This window comes from Pelodiscus sinensis, chromosome 5, assembly GCF_049634645.1.
Source record: "Pelodiscus sinensis isolate JC-2024 chromosome 5, ASM4963464v1, whole genome shotgun sequence".
NCBI lineage: Eukaryota > Metazoa > Chordata > Testudines > Trionychidae > Pelodiscus > Pelodiscus sinensis.
Window position 1 is genome coordinate 80678964 of NC_134715.1, and position 19370 is coordinate 80698333.

General features: G+C 37.8%; 1 protein-coding gene across 9 annotated transcripts in view; it reads right to left on the bottom strand.

Annotated features, from left to right (window-relative positions):
* Nucleotides 1-521: 521 nt before the first annotated feature.
* SLC7A2 (solute carrier family 7 member 2) overlaps nucleotides 522-19370 on the bottom strand; it is a 106921-nt gene continuing 88072 nt past the window's right edge. For all 9 annotated transcript variants that reach the window (XM_075931174.1, XM_075931173.1, XM_075931179.1 and 6 more), the window contains 5 exons: nucleotides 15074-15176; nucleotides 13078-13283; nucleotides 12736-12902; nucleotides 11617-11725; nucleotides 522-9066 (listed from right to left, as the gene is read on the bottom strand). In XM_075931174.1, the coding sequence (XP_075787289.1) occupies nucleotides 8882-9066; nucleotides 11617-11725; nucleotides 12736-12902; nucleotides 13078-13283; nucleotides 15074-15176 (770 nt within the window). In that variant the 3' untranslated portion in view covers nucleotides 522-8881. The remainder of the gene's footprint in view (nucleotides 9067-11616; nucleotides 11726-12735; nucleotides 12903-13077; nucleotides 13284-15073; nucleotides 15177-19370) is intronic.

Consider the following 19370-nt stretch of genomic DNA (forward strand, 5'->3'; position numbering starts at 1 on the left):
TTTGTTTTGGAAAAGCCAGTTGTAAAAATTAAGAAATGCTCAAAAAGCACATAGCAGAAAAAAATATTAAAGCTATAGGCAACAAAAACAGAGATAGGTATCCTAGGCTGTGTGAATAGCCTGTTGAGGAATAAGGCTCTGATCCTGCACACGTATTAACTTTACACACTGCAAGTAGCCTTATTGCACATTGCACATTGTAATGTGTACCCTTTTCCAGGATCAGGGCCTAAACCCATTAAAGCTTTTGTAACCAAAAAAGATCTGTAAAAACATATGCGAATGAAATTAATTTAGTATGAAAGGTATCCCAGTGTTGAAGGCATCGAGCTACTTAAATGACATGCAAAGCCTTGTGCTGGCTTAACGCACTGTGGTAGATTTCACCCATTTTCATTAAATCTTGGAATATTCCAGGATACATTGATGCACAATCAAAAAAGGCACTTGGTAGAGCCTCATTACTTTAAAAATTAACTCTTCTTCTAGAAAGGCATATATAGGGGATAATTTGAGGTAAAGGGGTCACTAAACATATTAATTAACAATCTAAGACTTTATTAAAACTGTGTGTGTAGTGGCAGACTTATTCATGTTATTTGTAGTTACTGCACAGTACAGATGTGCAATCCCTTTGTTTAATGTAAAGGTTAATTGTCAAAATGTCTAACCTAACCACATTGCCAATACAGTCCTGATTTATTGCCATTAACACTATTAGCAGTTAAAATAAACAAACTGTAACTTACAGTGACGTAGGCATGATAAGTTACATAGAATAAGTCTATTTTGCACTAATGAAGATACTGTATAGCAATAGCTTTCTCCATTTTTAAAAAAACTACCTGTGTCAACAGATTGTTGACAATACTACGTCATTTGCAGACATTGAACAAATTACAATAACCATTAATCATAATTTTTAAAGAGCAATGTATAAACTAAATTTTCATCTCATAGGATTAGAGTTTTCAGTTCATTTCTAGAGAAATATAAAGATGCGTGTGCACACATACAAATTCAGTTTTTGTTTTATACATATAATTTCTTACATATTTATCTAAACACCTCTCACCTGTAAGAATGTATATACTTGTTGTGTATTATATGGCTGGATCCTGCAAGGCAAAAGTAAGTTGAGGGCAGCTAGAACCTTGCAGTATTGGGTCTATAGTGGATACCAAACCTAACGCAAATATTTTACTTGATTCTTACAGTGATATTACTTGGCTACCTACTAGCAAAGGCACCATCATTAACTAACAAAGAATTATCTTTGTATATTAGAGATGAGAACTGAGACAATCTGATGATGTTTCTTTAAGTTAAAATTAAGTCAACTTAAAATACTGTAATAAGCTTCAGGGGGTAGCCGAGTTAGTCTGTACAGGAAAAATTAAAAAAAACAACAACAAATGATCTGGTAGCACTTTATAGACTAACAAAACATATAGATGGCATCATGAGTTTTCGTGGGCACAGCCCACTTCTTCAGATGTCTCCGGTCATCTGAAGAAGTGGGCTGTGCCCACGAAAGCTCGTGATGCCATCTATATGTTTTGTTAGTCTTTAAAGTGCTACCAGACCATTTTTTGTTTTTTTGTAATTAAAATAATAAGTTATTAATGATTTTTGGTACTGTGCCTGCTACTGAACCTCCTGCCCCCTAGTATCTGCAATCATATTTTACTATTATTAAATGTCTTTATATCTCCCATGTTGTGAGAAATAGCCATGAAAACAAAAGAGGAAACTTGTTTATACACAAAGTAATGTCAAATACACACAATTTTTTTAAAATAAAAAAACTAGTCTTTCAAGATTTATGGAAATTTTAGGTAGAAATAATAAATTACACTTTTCAGTCAGAAGTGTTATTGACAGTGTCCCTTTTAAGGAAAATTCCAGCACAACACAGAAATCACTTTTAATGTTTGTAATTCAGTGTCATGATTAATTATCAAGGACTAAATCCAGCCACACAGACATGGATATTTTCCTCTTTTCCTCCAAACAACCAACTTTGGTTTTCTCTTTTACTCTGTCAAGGTCATTGTAAAGCAATGAAGTAACCAGCCTATGTCCCCTACACAAATTTGGTTGCTCAGAGATGTGCAAGGAGCCACTACAGAGTTGTGCTTTGCTGTGCATAGGGTGTAGATTCCTAGATTTCTACAACTCCACCAATATCCACTTTATATCCACATTTTCCATGTCTGTGGATATGGATGGAGATATCCACAGCTCATTTATGAGGATACAACTTTTGTATCTGTGCAGACATTAATAGATTCCATACACAGATTCTATATATACTTCTTCTCACCCCCATAGGAATACCCTGGTTGTCAGCAGCCTTTAAAAAGCTGCAATTGAAGGAGGCAGGATTTCCTTCAACAAATTGCTGTTTGACTATCCTTTTACAGTTCTATTTTAAACAGGAAGCTGGTGCCTTGACAGTTCAGTCATGCTGAGTAGAACACAGGCATCAGCGTCTCTGTTTAAATAACTGGAATTCAGGTTTTTTCATGTTTTGTTAAAAAAAAAATGAACAAATAGTTGGATAAATGCTGTAAAAAGTTAGTCCTAGCTTCCTTCCTAAAGCTTTGAAAGTCTTGGATTTCTAATAATTTCAAATGGTGAATATGATATTTCTGTCCTACTCTGCATCAAAATAGACCATTGCTGGAAAGTATAATTGAAATATTAGACTTGAGACAGACATCTTTTTGCATTCATTTAACAAGATACTGAAATTGTGATCAGTATTTCTAAATGAAAATTCCTGTGTTTTAATAAGCCCCTGGAGTTTTTCTTTAATTGCATTTTGAATGATGAGCGACAGGCCCATTCAACTACATCTAAAATCTATTCTCTATGGTATATGGTCTTAAAAGTCTGAAGGAAGCACTTACATTAAAAAAAAAAATTAAACCCTCTCTGGTGGTCACTGTCTGTTCATGACACACAATTAAATGCAATTCCCAGCATTTCAGGGATTAAGGCAAACATAATACACACTATAATGATGGCTCTTCATTCACCATACAATAAGAGTTAAATTAAATTAGTGGGCATTAAAAAATATCTCGAAGTATTAATTCATAAACTGAAAATACTATAAAATTTTCCAAAATATATTATTAGTTACACATTATGTAGAAACAAATATAAACAGAAAATGTCAAGTTTTCCTCTACACAGATAATATTTTTAATCTGTTTAGTAGTAACATCCTCAAAGCTGATACAAAGAAATTTCCATTGGTGCCAAAAATCTAATAGCTTCTTCCTTTATACAGGTTGAACCTCTCAAGACCAGCACCCTTTGGACCTGACTAGTGCTGAAGCAGAGAATTTGCCAAACCACGGGAGGTCAATATTGTCTAGTAGTATTACCAACATTTTTACTGCTTACTAGGGCTTTTATTAGATAGCTTGGGGTAAATTAGAGCTAAATAACAGCACAGAACACTAAGAGCTAGGACTGGTGGCTATAAACAAACTTTATAGAATTGTGGGAAACTTGGCCACATCCATGATAAGTGGACATCTGGGTAACTAAAATCATGCCGGACCATGGGATGTTGTCAGACCAGAGGGTGCCAGACTAGAAAAGTTCAACCTGAATCTAAATATTTTGCTTAAATTTAATAGGCAAAGCAGTTAATCAACATAGATTCATTCAGTTGAAGATAACAGAGTTGTACCATCTATGCACACAAACTTTTGTTAGGTCAGCACCGGATTTATGCACAAGCTAATTAAGATACATTTTAGGGCCTCAGATTATGAGGGGACTCTAAAAACAAAACAAAAATAACTCGTTTTTAGTTGCATCCTTGCCTACATATATGCAAATAAAAACATTTTATTATTTCTATTTTCATTGTCCATTTTGTTAGAATAATACACATTTTTTGTTAATGTTATTGGGCCTTTTCAGCTTGATATAGTTTAGTGCCTCAGCATGTCTTAATCCAGCCCTGGTGGAGTTGTTTGCTTTTCATCAACTTTCCTTATACCCTAGCCCTCTTCCTTCCGTGCCACCCAAAATCATATTGCTAATCAACTTGGGATAGGTTTGTCCCCAACACCAAGACCACCACCACTCCTGACTGGTGATACATAAAGGTGAGTATTTATCCGTAGGATAATAATAGCTAAAATCAGAGGATTTAAAACAAAACAAAATTAAGTATTTTGTTCACACAATGCATAGCCAATCTGTGGAATTCCTTGCCAGAGGATGTTGTGAAGGGCCAAGATTATAACAGGGTTTTAAAAAAAAAGATCTAGATAAGTTCATGGAGGATAGGCCATTAATGACTATTGGTCAGGATGGGCAAGGACAGTGTCACTAGCCTCTTTTTGCCAGAAGCTGTGAATGAGTGACAGGCAATGAAGCACTTGATGATTGTTTGTGCTGTCCAATTATTTGTGCTGTGCAACGACAAAGTCATTGCAGAGAAACTAAACAAATTCTTTGCTTCAGTTTCATGGCAGAGGATGTTAGGAAGATTCCCAAACCTGAGCCATTCTCTTTAGGTGACAAATTTGAGGATTTGTCCCAGATTGAAGTGTCATTAGAGGAGGATTTGGAACAAATTGATAAACTTAACAGGAACAAGTCACCGGGACCAGATGGCATTCACCCAAAAGTTCTGAAAGAACTCAAATGTGAAATTGACAGTGATCTGTAACCTACCCTTTAAATCAGCTTCTGTACCTAATGACTGGAAGATAGCTAATGTGACACTAATATTTAAAAAGGTGATCCTGGTTATTACTAACGTCAGTAACGGGAAAATTAGTGGAAACTATAATGATGAATAAAATTATCAAACACATAGATGAGCATAATTTGTTGGGGGAAGCCAATATGGTTTCTATAAAGTGAAATCATGCCTTACTAATCTACTAGAGTTCTGTGGATATAGTATACTTAGATTTCCAGAAAGCCTTTAAAAAGGTCCCTCAACAAAGGCTCTTAAGTAAAGTCAGTTGTCATGGGATAAGAGGGAAGGTCTGTCATGGATTGATAACTGGTTAAAAGATAGGAATATATAGTAAGTTTTCAGAAAGGAGCGGTAACTAGTGGGGTCAGTCCTGGTACCAATCCTATTCAATTTATGTATCAATGATCTAGAGAAAGTAGTAAACAGCAAGATGGCAAAATTTACAGATGACACTAAACTGCTCAAGATAGTTAAGACCAAAGCAGACTGTGAAGAGCTTCACAAAGATCTCACCAATTAGGAATCTGGACAGCAAAATGGCAAATGAAATTGAATGTTGATAAATGTAAAGTAATGTACATTGGAAAACATAATCCCAGCTACACATACAATATGATGGGGACTAATTTGGCTACAACTACTCAAGATAAAGATCTTGGAGTCATTGTGGAGAGTTCTCTGAAAACATCCACCCAGTGTTCAGCGGCAGTCAAACAAAATGTTAGGAATAATTTTAAAATGCACAGAGAATAAAACTGAGAATATCTTATTGCCTCTATATAAAACCATGCTACACTAACATCTTGAATACTGCATACAGATGTGGTTGCCTCATCTCAAAAAAGATATATTGGCATTGGAAAAGGTTCAGAAAAGGGCAACAAAAATGATTATGGGTTTAGAACGGGTCCCATATGAAGAGAGATTAAAAAGACTTGGACTTTTCACCTTAGAAAAGAGGAGACTAAGGGAGGATATGATAGAAGTCTATAAAATCATGACCTGTGTGAGCAAAGTGATTAAGGAAAAGTTATTTACTTGTTCCCATAATATAAGAACTCGGGGTCACCAAATGAAATTAATAGGTAGCGGGTTTAAAACACACAAAACTAAGTTTTTCTTCACTCAGTTCGCAGTCAACCTGTGGAACTCCTTGCCAGAGGATGTTGTGAAGACTAGAACTTTAACAGGGTTCAAAAAGAGCTAGATAGATTCATGGAGGTTAGGTCCATCAATGGCTATTAGCCAGGATGGGTAGGAATGGTGTCCTTAGCCTCTGCCTGGAAATGGATGACAGGAGTGGAATCGCATAATTACCTGTTGTGTTTACTACCTCTGGGGCATCTGACATTGGCCACTGTTGACAGATAGGATACTGGACTAGATGGACCTTTGGTCTAATCCAGTATGGCCATTCTTATGTTCATTTCCTCTGGGGAACCTGGCACGGGCCACTGCTGGGAGACAGGATATGGAACTAGATGAAACTTTAGTCTGACCCAGTATGGCCATTCTCATGATTTATCCACAGTGTCAGTAAGAGGAAGGTATTGCTCCTTTTCACATGCTTCTCTCACAGAGATACAGGTAGCTAACAGGACTCTGGCCTTCCAGGAATTGCTTTCTGGAAATGTCACTGGGGCACAGTAGGTAACCAAGTACCTTCCATTCAAAGAAAAAAGGGAGTGTTCTTTCCAGTGTGTCACCTCTCGTTAATGCCCAGTAGGGGCCACTGGCGCAACAGCACAAATCTACCCATCCTTCAATTGCAGGTGCTGCAAGATGTCCACAATTCAATTCAAAATGAAGAGTATAGAAAAAAGTTGAACATTAAGAATCCATTCTCCTGTATGGTATGAATACATTTCTGGTTCTGTGCCAAGAAACTTTTATATTTTTGTGTTGACAGAGGTTTGTGCACATTAGCTGCTGCTTACATTGGAATGTACTTTTATATCTAAAAAGTAGCAAGAATCCAATGCTGCTGATAGAGATAATGGCTTTATACCTTCTCTATGAAAGTCTAGATCTTGTAGAAGTATAAAGTATTGATGCTTAGTATTGGACAACATAAATCTTTGAAGATAGCTGTCAAAATTGTGTTCACTGGGTCTTGTCTTCTAGTTAGAGCCGTGCAAATCCATGTATATCCACTTCATATCCATGGATTTCTTCATCCGTGGGTATGGATGCCACTCTCCTCAGCTCATTTTTGCAGTTTCGGATGCAGATAGAAATTTTGGATCTGCACAAGGCTCTACTTATAGTGAACAAAGGAGAAAGCTACCAGCACAATGTGCTTCGGCAATATTGTCCTTTAGATTGTAGGATTGTCTATTTCCTTTAGTCAGTGGAAGCATTCTGAATGTCTTTTGCTTATTATTGGGAACTTATTTTTAATCAATAGCAGACATTTTGGGCAAAATAGCTCCACATCCTAATTCACAGTGATACTTCTCAACTATATAAGCCTAAACCAACTAAAATATTTAAATGATTGTGTACTTTTGAGGTACACAAAGGTAACAACCCTTTGCTTTTATATTGAAAAGAATACCATCAAAATATCTTTTAAACCCTGTCATCCCTGAAGATACAGTGTCAGGGCTGAAAATACATTTAGTTAAACAAAAGCTTTGCCTCCCTATATGCCCACCTTCTGTGCAAGGAATTCTAGTACCATAGTAATTTGTTTCTTATCAAGAAACAATGTATGAGATAGAAACTCCCCTCCATCCCTAAGATGTATATGATAGAAGAGGAGGAAAAGGGAGTTTAGCTGAAGAAAGCATTAGCAGTGCTATACATTGAGTACTAATAATTACATATATTCCTACTGAATTCAATAGTGCCAGGATTTCACCCTATTAAGTACTACTATGCCCCAGTTGATTTACTGGCAAATAACAACAGGTCTGCTTTCGAATTTTCCTTTAACACCTACAGTAACTTTGAAAGGGAAAAAAAAATCAGATGTGACTTTCTATGAAACAAAATAATATTCTGGAATACTGTTCCTACAGTGTATCATTGCTCAAACATTTTCATAGACTGAATTATGCATATCTACTTAATAGTAAGGATAATTGAACATCTCCTTGCTACTTTGATATAGCTATATTGTACTCTACTTGTCTAATTTGTGCTATTTACCTTCTGTAAACATATTTTGCAGAATATTCTGTAAACCAGTGTTTTTCAACCTTTTTTCCATTTGCAAACCCCTAAAAATTTGGAATGGAGGTGTGGACCCCTTTAGAAATTCAACATGTGGTGTGCAGACACCTACCATAGAAGTTCTATACTGAATACTGTCTGAACAAAATTCAGGTATAAGTGTTGCACATGCTCGGCACAGCATTTGCTGCACTTTGAGCTTCTATGATAATGACAACACTTCCAGGTTTTGACCTGTAGGTCGGTATAATCACATGCTTTTGATTAATCTGAAAAATGGAATGCCTTCGCTGAGATCTAAAACTTATATTCATAGTCACCTTTCACGAACCCTTTTGACATTGTCTGCAGATCCACAAGGTTGAAAATCACTGCTGTAGGCCTACTCCCAATTTATCTCCTGTTAGTTCCCTGTAAAGATATAAGAATGCATTCATATTTTAATGATCAAAGAGTAAGGTCACTTTTTGTTATTCATTATACCATCTCAGATAATGACAACGTATTTTAACAAACAGGGATAAGAAGACTGTATGAAAAGCACTTGCTTTCCTCATACAATATAAAATGTCCCTCTTTTTTAGGCAGTTGTTAAATTATTAATACTTTGTGATTACTGATTAATTGAATATAATCGTACAAACAAAACACTCCTAAATTTTAATATAGCAAAAGGTATAGTTATCTATTTGGAAACATGTCCGTGCCCTCATCTTCTTTTATGTTCCTACCAGGAATATCAATCTATCACTGAAGAAAGTCTTTGTGTTACCGGATCTGAAGTATTCAACAGGGATTAGCAGCTAGTCCAACACGTCAGTCACACTTTGTAGTAGAGACTTTCAAGATGCATGAATATAAATTATTGTTAATCTGCTGGCAGCTACCTTTAGACTATTTCATTCAGCAACTACATTCGATCATAGTTTACTAAAGAAACATGCATGTTAAGGTTGCTTGAAGACATTAACATTCACTTGTCCTTTCATGTGTAATAAACTGAGCATTTTCATTTGCATGTTCATCTGCTTCTTCCACAGGGATCTTTTCCTGCATTCCACTGTTTTCTGAGTAAGTATCGTCATCTTCCTCATCTCTAGGATGACCTTCAAGACTGTGTCTGATACCATATGCAAAGTAAATAATAAAGCCTTCCAAAACAAAAACAAAAAATATTTAGTAGTTTTCTCAAGCAAATAGTTCATTAAAACAGTGATTTCCAGCCCCCCAGACACCTAAACCCATATATTTGAACAGCTCCCAGCCTCTGCTATGCAAATTACAGCTGGTACCTCAGGCCTTTGTACCCGTTAATGTAGCTCTTCCCTACATTAAAGACAAGTGGCAGTGCTGGACCCTGGTTATTTGAGTATACTCCTATCTGTGATGTTAATGGTAAGTGCTGCCTGTAATTCATGCCTGCAATACAAGTTTGGAGCACCATAATTGATTTTGCAATATATCTTTCTATAATTTTAAATGCTCTACAGTTCAGAGGAGAATGATAGAGTAACAGGAAATAGATACAGTTGGTGCAAATATTCCTCTCTCTACAATTTTGATTATAATTATTAGAAAAATATTGATACGGATTTTACATCTTTTTTCTCCCCAAGTTTTCTGGCCTAGCCTACAGAGTCTGTACCAATTTAAGTAAATTGATTTAGAAGCTGAGCTAGTTAAATCAGTGCAACCTCCTTGTGTGAATACTCTTAGGGTACATCTAAACTACATCCCTTTTTCCGATAAAGGGAAGTAAATTAGATGTATTGAAATTGTAAATAAAGCTGGGATTTGAATTTCCTGCACTTCATTTGTATAATGGTGGCCGCGGCTTTTTTTCGAAAAGCCGCTTTTCAAAAAGCGGTCAAGATGGGGATCATTTGACAGAAATGCCCTGTTTCGATAGATCCTGTAACCCTCAAAAATGAGGCTCTTTCGAAACGGGGCATTTCTGTCGAACGATCCCCTCTTGACCGTGGGGTTGGTTTTTTTTAAAGCAGCTTTTTGAAAAAAGCCATGGCCACCATTATGTAAATGAAGCGCAGGAAATTCAAATCCTGGCTTCATTTACAATTTTGATATGTCTAATTTACATCCCTTTATTGAAAAAGGGATGTAGTTTAGATGTACCCTTAAATGCACCAACTTAAGCTACATCAGTGTAAGACAATTTCCTAAATCAATTAAAAAAACCTGCCTTCATTTAAACAATTTGCACGATGGGCAGCTGGGAACCCAGAACTTGCCTTATTGCCCAAGATCCCACTCCTCCTCTTCTGCTCCCCCTTCTTTCTCCCGTCATACCCCTCCTTCCACACAGGAGCACAGAGCACCTCCATCCTGGCCCACAGCCCAAGCAAGGCCTGAGCCCCAGCGCACTGGACAGTGCAACCTCAGCATCCCCAACCCCAGTGCTCCTGGTGGTGTGGCCGTAGGCACTGACTCTGAGTGTTCCAGGGCTCGAGTACCTACAGGGAATACTTAGTAGATGCTGTGCACCCACCAGTAGCCAACTTCCCCCGTCTAGCCCCTTCCCCCAGCACCTCTTGTTCACTAGCAGCCTTGCTGATCAACTCCTCCCCATGCCTCCCTCCTACTGCTGTGAGACAGCTGTTTCACGGCATTCAGGATGATCCAGGAGGAGTTGAGTGCATGCACATGCGCACACCTATCTAGAAGGGAAGTCAGAGTCTATGGCCACAGCACCCCTAGCACTGGGGCTCCAGGCAGCCAGCCCAAGAGCACCAGGGGATGTGGTCTGAGTACCAGGTGGGCAGCATACCCACAGCACCGGCTGCCCCGAGTCCCTTTGTGGGAGGCAAAATGGCTATCCCCAACCAGGGAAGGCCAACCAGGGCAGAGTGCTGGGAACAGCAGGAGGGGGCCTGGTCTGGGGGTGAATCATGGGCAGGTCTATGGTAGGCTGTTTGGGGAGGCTCAGCCTGCACCTGCCTACGATACCTGCTACCCATGGTTTACACCCATTTGCATGATTTGCATTAACTAACTCTATTTCAAAATCAGTGTGGTCAAAATCAGTGCAGTTGGTATGTATGTGTAAGCAAAGCCTACATATTCATTCTTTGCCATACTCTCGCTGAATGCCAGCTAACCTTCAGCATCATTTTGTCACAACCATGACTTGTAGTTTTCATTTTTGTAATTACCATATGGTGACCAGATAGTAGGTGTGAAAATTGGGGTGGGACTGAGGGGCAAAAGGTGACTAAAAAAGACAAAGTCCAGAATATCAGGACTGTTCCTATAAAGTCAGAACATCTGTTTACCCTAAACAAATCCTGAGAACATGTTAAATATTCATGGTTTGGCTTTTGAGTTGAATGTACTGCATCCTAAATAGAGTAGACAGGCAGAAAAGATTTACCAAACTGAATTTTAATGCTTTACAGGCCTACACATACATCACCAGTATTTGGAAGAAAGCAGTAAGCTAATTGAAATTACTCCTGTAGCTTTTATGATTCCTGTTAACTCACAGCTACATGTGCAGTTTTATCAGCAAATTAATACATCTTCTGAGGTATGTTCTTGTTTTTATTAGTAATATCATGGTACATTTATTGAAAAAAAGGTTTTTATTTGAATTGTTAAAAGAAGATGCTTAAATTATTCCTGGGAAGAGCCATGTGACAAGACCCATGAATGCTTAATGTAAGCACTTGTAATATAGTACCTACCTAAAGCCATCCAGAAGCTAAATCTGATCCAAGTGTCTCCGCTTAACTGTACCATCAAGTAAATATTCACCAAGATACTGAATGATGGCAAAAATGGCAAGAATGGAACCTAAGGGGAAATGAGTTATAAGATAGTAATGTTTTTCAAACATTTCCACACACCAACTGGCATAAATAAAAGGATTGATAGAGCCACTCACTGGTGAGAATAAGACAAATTTTTTCCTGTTTAGGGTAGGGTTTACCACTAAATTCTGCAAAACTTATGCTTTCATTTAAAAAATAAGTTTTGGTCCCTAAGGCTGCAAAGAAAACCTTGTCAACTTGTACTGACCCTATAGCAATGTAGTGCTGAATTCCTGAATTAATCCAGGTGGGCAGCCTGAAATAATACTTACGTTATTGAATTAAATGTATATTCATCATCTCAGTATAAATAATTAAAGGCATACCTAAATTATATCCCCGTCCTTCTCAATTGCCCAACCAAACATCTCCCCTACCTCAGCACATCACTCAGTTCATCTCCACTTTCCTAACTGCCCATTTTTAAGAAAGCATTGTAATGTATGTGGAAAACTTAGTCATGCTCCAAGGAATCATGTCACATAACCCAAGTAACTGGGTTTTGTGTTAAGCAGCTCCTCCAGGCCTGGAGGAAAGAACTCTTCCCTCCAAATTACAGTTTCTGTAGGAATGAAGCACCTCTGGAACTGCTATCCCAACCTCAGGGCTGAAATGGCTCTGTGCTACTTGCCCCTGCTCCTCCAATGGGTTAGGGAATAGCTGATGGATCTGGGTACTAGGCAATTGACTGGCTAATACCACCAATGTGCGGTATATGCTGCACTGCGGTGTGAAAGGGGTATAATGGTCTCTGTGTAAGGCCGTTTCATCCAGAAATTAAACGCAAGTGGATCTGAGATGGTGTAGGCAATGGGGTGGTAAAAATGCCTATGACCTGTTTACATTAGCACTTGCACTGTCACAATCACCAGTGGAGGTACAATAGTGGAATGGTCAGACAGTCTGAAAATGCAAGCACAGACCTTGCCACATGCACAAGCAGTTTTATTAAAACGAATGTAAAGTCTGCATTATTTATGTTATGTTACTTACCATAAAGGCCACTTTCTGCTGGCTCTGGGGCTGCCTCCATATGGTGAGAACTATGACTATGAAGAGTACTACCAATACAGCAAGAAGGCCAATGCTCCAAGGCTCCATATTAGCAATAAAATGAATCCCATATGTGGTCAGAACACTCAACCCACACACCAGAAAGGCTGTGTGAAAAAGGAAATAAACATTGGAAGGAAGTTGAATATTTCAAACCTGTTTAAATAAACATTCAATTTAATCTCATTGTTAGTAAAGATCAGCTCTGAGACATGATCAGATATTAAAATAAAAAAGTCTTTATTTTGTCTTATTTTTAACTGAAGGGAAATAAACACTTACCTAATAGACCCACCAGAAAACTAACAGTAGTAGCAGACTGCTCTGTAGGCAAGCTGGATGGATTCATTAGTGTCTGAAGACTGAAGCGCTGCCCTTGAAGCATACTAATTTGAGATTCAGTCATTGTAGTTTCCCTTTCTGATCCTGTCAGAGCCTCTTTCTCTGGAGAATATTTTGGTTGCTCATAGGCTAAATTGGGTTGGTACCTATCCATAAATAAATAGACATATACAAGACTGTAACACGTAAGAAGTTGTGTTTGTGGTAGGGGCTGAAGAAGGATGGCTAAAAATACCACAGCAGACTCCAATTACTCCATTCTACACTAGTAGCCACAATAAAATATATCTGATCTTACGAAATTTGTGTGGCATCCCTTCTATCTTTTATTTCTAGGTAGTCTATTTAATGTCCAAATTCTCTGCAAAGGCGCCTGTCTTCCAACACTGCCTGTTGGGTGCTACCACGCATAAAATAATAAAGATTACATTCTGGTAACCTGGTTTCCCAGAGCCTGGACTTTCACAATTTGAATGGAACAAGAGAAACACACACGAACTGTATGCAGTAGAAAACTCTTAACCTGGGGGTTGCAGACAGTTGTTGTGGGGGAGTGGAGTTGTAATCACCCTTCCCTTTCCATTTTGGTAACTGGGAGGATAATCTTGAAGGAGTCATAGAATGGAAAAGGTTGAGAATCACAGGTGCAAAGTCTGTAGATGCTCCAGGGCTGGAGTAACTCAGGAAAAAATAGAACTTTCTCAGCATCCACTGACAGCCAAGCTCCCCCTATCCCCTCAGTGCCTCTCACCATGGGTGGCCTTGCTGTTCAATTCCTCCCCCTCCCAGTGCTTTCCTCCCGCGGTGAACATCTGTTTTGTGGTGTTCAGGATGCTCCGGGTAGGAGGGGGAGGATCAAGGATGGGGCAGGCTCAAGGGAGAAGGTGGGTTGGGGGCAAGGCTTGTGGGAAGAGGTTGAACTGGGGAGAATGAGGCAGTATCATAGAATAGAATACTAGAGCTGGAAGGGACCTTGAGAGGTCATTGAGTCCAGTCCCCTGCCCTCATTGTAGGACCAAGCAGTGTCTAGACCATCCCTGATAGATGTCTGTCTAACCTGCTCTTAAATATCTCTAGAGATGGAAATTCCACAACCTCCCTAGGCAACTTATTCCAGTGTTAACCACCCTGACAGTTAGGAACTTTTTCCTAATGTCCAACCTAAACCTCCTTTGCTGCAGTTTAAGCCCAGTGCTTCTTGTCCTATCACCAGAGGCCAAGGAGAACAATTTTTCTCCCTCCTTGTGACATCCTTTTAGAGACCTGAAAACCGCTATCATGTCCACTCTCAGTCTTCTCCTTTCCAAACTAAACAAGCCCAATTCTTTCAGTCTTCCCTCATATGTCATGTTCTCTAGACCGTTAGTCATTCTTATTGCTCTTCTCTGCACCTTCTCCTAACTTGTTGATTCACAAAATGAAAATACTAGAAGGTCAGCATTTGGCCCATGAAACATAATAGAATATTTATACTATTCACATATAGCCCCACAATTAACTGTGCTTGCTGCATACATAGGAGAGTAAATATAAATTACATTGTAAATTAGTAATATATGTCTAGCTTTGAATGCATCATTGTTTTGACATGAGGTTCTTCTATACAATTTGGAGTTAAAAACCCTGTCACTTATTTTTCTGAAAGTAAATGCCTCCTAGACTGCAAATAAGATTTTGGATTTCATCTATGGCCACACTGTCATTACACTGTGCCTATTCATAAAGTAAATGGACTTTTAAAGGGCACCACTTCTGGTAATCATTACAGTAAGAAACAACACACAGATTAACATTTTAGATGAATGAATCTAATTTTACAATATGTATGTAACTACAACAAACATTATACAAACAGAAATGGCATTTTAAAAGTATTCTGCATAGGAAAAAATAAAATACAGCAAAACAAAACAAAAAAAATAAGGGTGTTGCTCACCTGAGGATGAGAACACAGGCTGCTACGAGTGAGTAAGCAAGAAGTGTACCAATAGACATCATATCCACCAGAGCCTTTAGGTCAAAAAGAAATGCCATTATAGCTAAAAGAAAAGAAAAAGAAAGGAGAAATGCAGAATTTATATGAATGTTACATGTTGAGGGTTAAGATTTTGAAGTCTGCCTCAACAATCTAAGTACAGATGTTGTAACATAATAGTAATATAATAGTAACATAAGCAAAACCCTGATCACGCATAAAAATGAATTTTCAAAGCCAAGACCTACTTTTTAAAACTTGGTTGCCTGGAATTGGACACTTAACTCTCTATGCAGGTGTTGATCTGTTTTCAGTAATGCTGAGCTGTCCATAACTCTCACTGTGGTTTCTCAGCAATTTCTGAAAGTCACCTTTATCTGTGTACTAAGCAGAGATTTAGGTGCCTACTAACTTTAGGGAACTTCTTTTGTTTTCAAATATAAGACTCCTAGGCCTGGTCTATATTAGACCAGTCAGGTCGGCTTAGGGTACGCAACTCTAGCTACACAAAAAGTGTAGCAGGAGTCATCTTACCTTAATCCAAGCCATGGCAGCGTCCACGCAGTGGGAGGCCAATGGGAGTACATGCTCCAGTTGGCTTCCCTTACTTCTTGCAGAAGGAGAAGAGCCAGATGCTGGCAGAGGCTGCCCTCAGCATTCAATTTAGCGGGTCTGTGCCAATCTAGACGCGCTTTTGCACAAAAAAGCCCCGATCACCATTTTTGCGATCGGGGCTTTTTTGCGCAAAACAAATCTGAGCTGTCTACACTGGCCCTTTTGCACAAAAGCTTTGCGCAAAAGGGACTTTTGCCTGAACGGGAGCAGCATAGTATTTCCACAAGAAGCACTGATTTCAGACAGTAGGAAGTCAGTGCTTTTGCGGAAATTCAAGCGGCCAGTGTAGACAGCTGCTTTTGTGGAAAAACTTGCCAGTCTAGACACAGCCTGTGTGTTTATGCTTATGCATTTTATTTTTTTATATTATAAATGTGTGTGTATATCTATATATATACCTATATATATATATATATATATATATATATATATATATATATATATATATATATATATATCATACACCTCCTCATCCTCTTGATTTTATATACATTAAATACACAAACACTCACACCTGTCTTCTTGATCATGAAGAAAAACAGAGCAGATTAATTCCCCAAAATAAAAGTGCATTACCAAAAATATCTGCTGGGCTAATAACTAACCAAGGAAAGTAATTTCCTTAATAAGCACAGAAGCACCTTACATTCATTAGTCTTGTAAGCAGGAGGGTATGTACAAAAATTATGAAGCATTCTGTGAGAAGACATCTCAAATTTCACTGCCCAGAGTGCTCAGACACCCTCTCTGAGGGTATGTCTAGACTACAGGGTTTTGTCGACAAAAGTGGACTTTTGTCGACAAAACTATACCTGCGTCCACACTACCGCTGAGTTCTGTTGTCATAACGTCGACAGATCTCAGCAGTTTTGTCGACGCTGGTAAACCTCATTTCACGAGGCATAACGCATTCTGTCGACAGAGTTCTGTCGACAGAAAGCGTTATTGCGTGTAAACTGTCCTTGCATCTACACTGCCATGTCGACAAAGCAGCTTGCTTTGTCGACAGAACTGAATGTAGTGTAGATGCTCTTTGTCGACAGAAGCTTTGTCGACAGTATCTGTCGACAAAACTTCTGTCGACAAAACCCTGTAGTCTAGACGTACCCTGACAGGCAGAACTAAGGAACAGCTGAATGTGTATATGTATGTAAATGAAAACAAAGGAATTAGATTTAATTTTAATCGTTCCAGTCTTGAAAGTGTTCCTGCACATTACAAATTAATTTTGTCATACTCTAGCTAACTGTAGTATATTATTATATTTAAAATATAGCTTTTTACTTATAGGTTTATTTGTGATCAACAAGATGCATGACTTTACAGCCAATACACTTTTGAAAAAGAATCTGCTTTTGAAATTTAGCCACATTAATATTTATACAGTGTATCTCAAATTTCTGGTTACACTATTAGTGACAAGGCAGAATGTAGTACATTTTTAATATTGTTAGTACCTTAAATGTAGGACATACATTCATTTTGGCAAGGTAAGTAAATATATTTATACTATCCAATGCAATCTCCATATTTCCCTTTGATATGAAAAGCTCATGCGGAGTTTACAGGATGTTGAGCTTTAAAGCACACAAAGTATCCACAAAAAGACAATCTCATTTTACACAGTGTTAAAAATAGAAAATATATGCTTGAAGAAAAATATTGGCAAAATGGACAAAAGCTTATATTTTGTATTTTAAAAACTTAATACATATAGTTCTAGTAGATGATTTTTTCCTCAGTAGATTAAAAATTGCAAACAACTGTAAATCTTTTATATAATCCACACTTGCTCAACTTCACTTATCAGAAGAGAAGAGAAGCCAAACCTGGAACAAAATAGTTGTAAACTATAATTACAGAATCACAGAATACTAGAACTGGAAGGGACCTCAAGAGGTCATCATGTCCAGTCCACAACACTCATGGCAGGACCAGCCATCATCTAGATCATCTCTGACAAATATTTATCTTTGTTAATTCATTGTAGATGCACATCTCACATTGTTGCTTTAATGTGCAAATATAAGTCAGGGAGGTATGCCGCATAACAAATCCTGGAAATACCTCTCATTAGCCTGCTGCCTTTGTTTAAGTATAATTGGCTATGAGCCCACCATTTCACTGTCTGCAGAATTTCATCATCATAATTATTATACGTAATATTATATTTTATGTAATTATGTTTGGTATCAACAGTAGTTTTGACTTAATAACATAAATCAAAATCCAATCTTAACACTGTTTAAAACTGTGAGATTATCCACGCTATGATTTAATAGGAATATAAATTACTTTCATGCTGCGTTCGTTTTAACAGACCTAGCAAACTTGCTTAATGTAATTTAAGGCTACGAGATACTAGATACATGTTTTCTTAAAAACAGGAAACAAGTTACCTGCTATATCAAAAAACTTTTTTCTGTTAAGATAAACTACCTACCCATACCATTACCCCTCAGAACTGGCTTTGAATTACTAAACTTGTGCTTGCTGGAATCAAGACTGCATATTTGCATTCATCAGTTTACGCAGCTTGCAAAATTATTTTTCCTTCCCCTGCTTCACTAAAAAAAAATCACTTTTGATCATATTACAGAAAAAAGACCTGTTACAACATAAAAGCAATCTGGAAATTCAGATTGTCTCTTTATAAAGAGTAATTCTGCATTATATATTTGTATTATGACATACAAAAAAGATGAATTAAGGTCAATGTTTAGGTTATGAACTATTTAGGGAATGACCATGGCTTCTTATATGTTTGTAAAACTGCTAGAACAGAGGTGGGCAAATACCAACCCGTGGATTGGATTCAATCTGCCAGGATTAGTCCCTGTTGGTCCCCCACTTCTGTTTACCTGAGTCTCTGCAGGTATTGGGCAATCGCAGCTCTCGTTGGCCACAGATCACTATTTGCAGCCATTGGGAGCGGTGGGAAGCAGTGTTCTGGTTCGCGTCACTTCCCGTCACTCGCATTGGCCACAAACAGCCATCGATGGCCAAAAACACGCTGGGATTGTCCTATACTTGCAGAGGCTCAGATAAATACAATGGTGGCAGCCCTTCGGGGACTAACCCTGGCAGGCTGCTGTTTTTTACTGCCCACCCCTGTGTTAGAACAAAAGGGTCCCAACCATGATCATGGCTTATAGATGCAACAGTATGATAAATAGTAAATACGTGTTTATGCTTATCTGAATCCTTTGGTCTTTATCATTTTGAGCGAGCCTACCCTCACTTTTCCATGCAAAGGTGACATTCCATTGAAATCAGTAGGTATAATTTGTGTTCCAGATACATTAAGCAATACAAAAGATACACATCTTGACAACAATGAAAGAGTTAAAAAATAAAGTTAATATGTCCACTTTGAAGTGTGGAAATTTGCATACTAAATGCTAACATCTTCTGGAAATATTGCTTGGATGCATTCTGTGCATGTGTACATACACACATGCACAATGACCCTTGCAAAACATATGTACCAAAATGGATTAGTGCCCTTTATGGGCTAAGATTGTATAAAATGTTATATTTTAAAACCATTTTATAGCTGGCTTACTGAATTTTATTTTTTTATATCCAAGAATAAAAAATATTCCCCATTAGTATTTCTAAACAATAAAATATTTTAATCTTG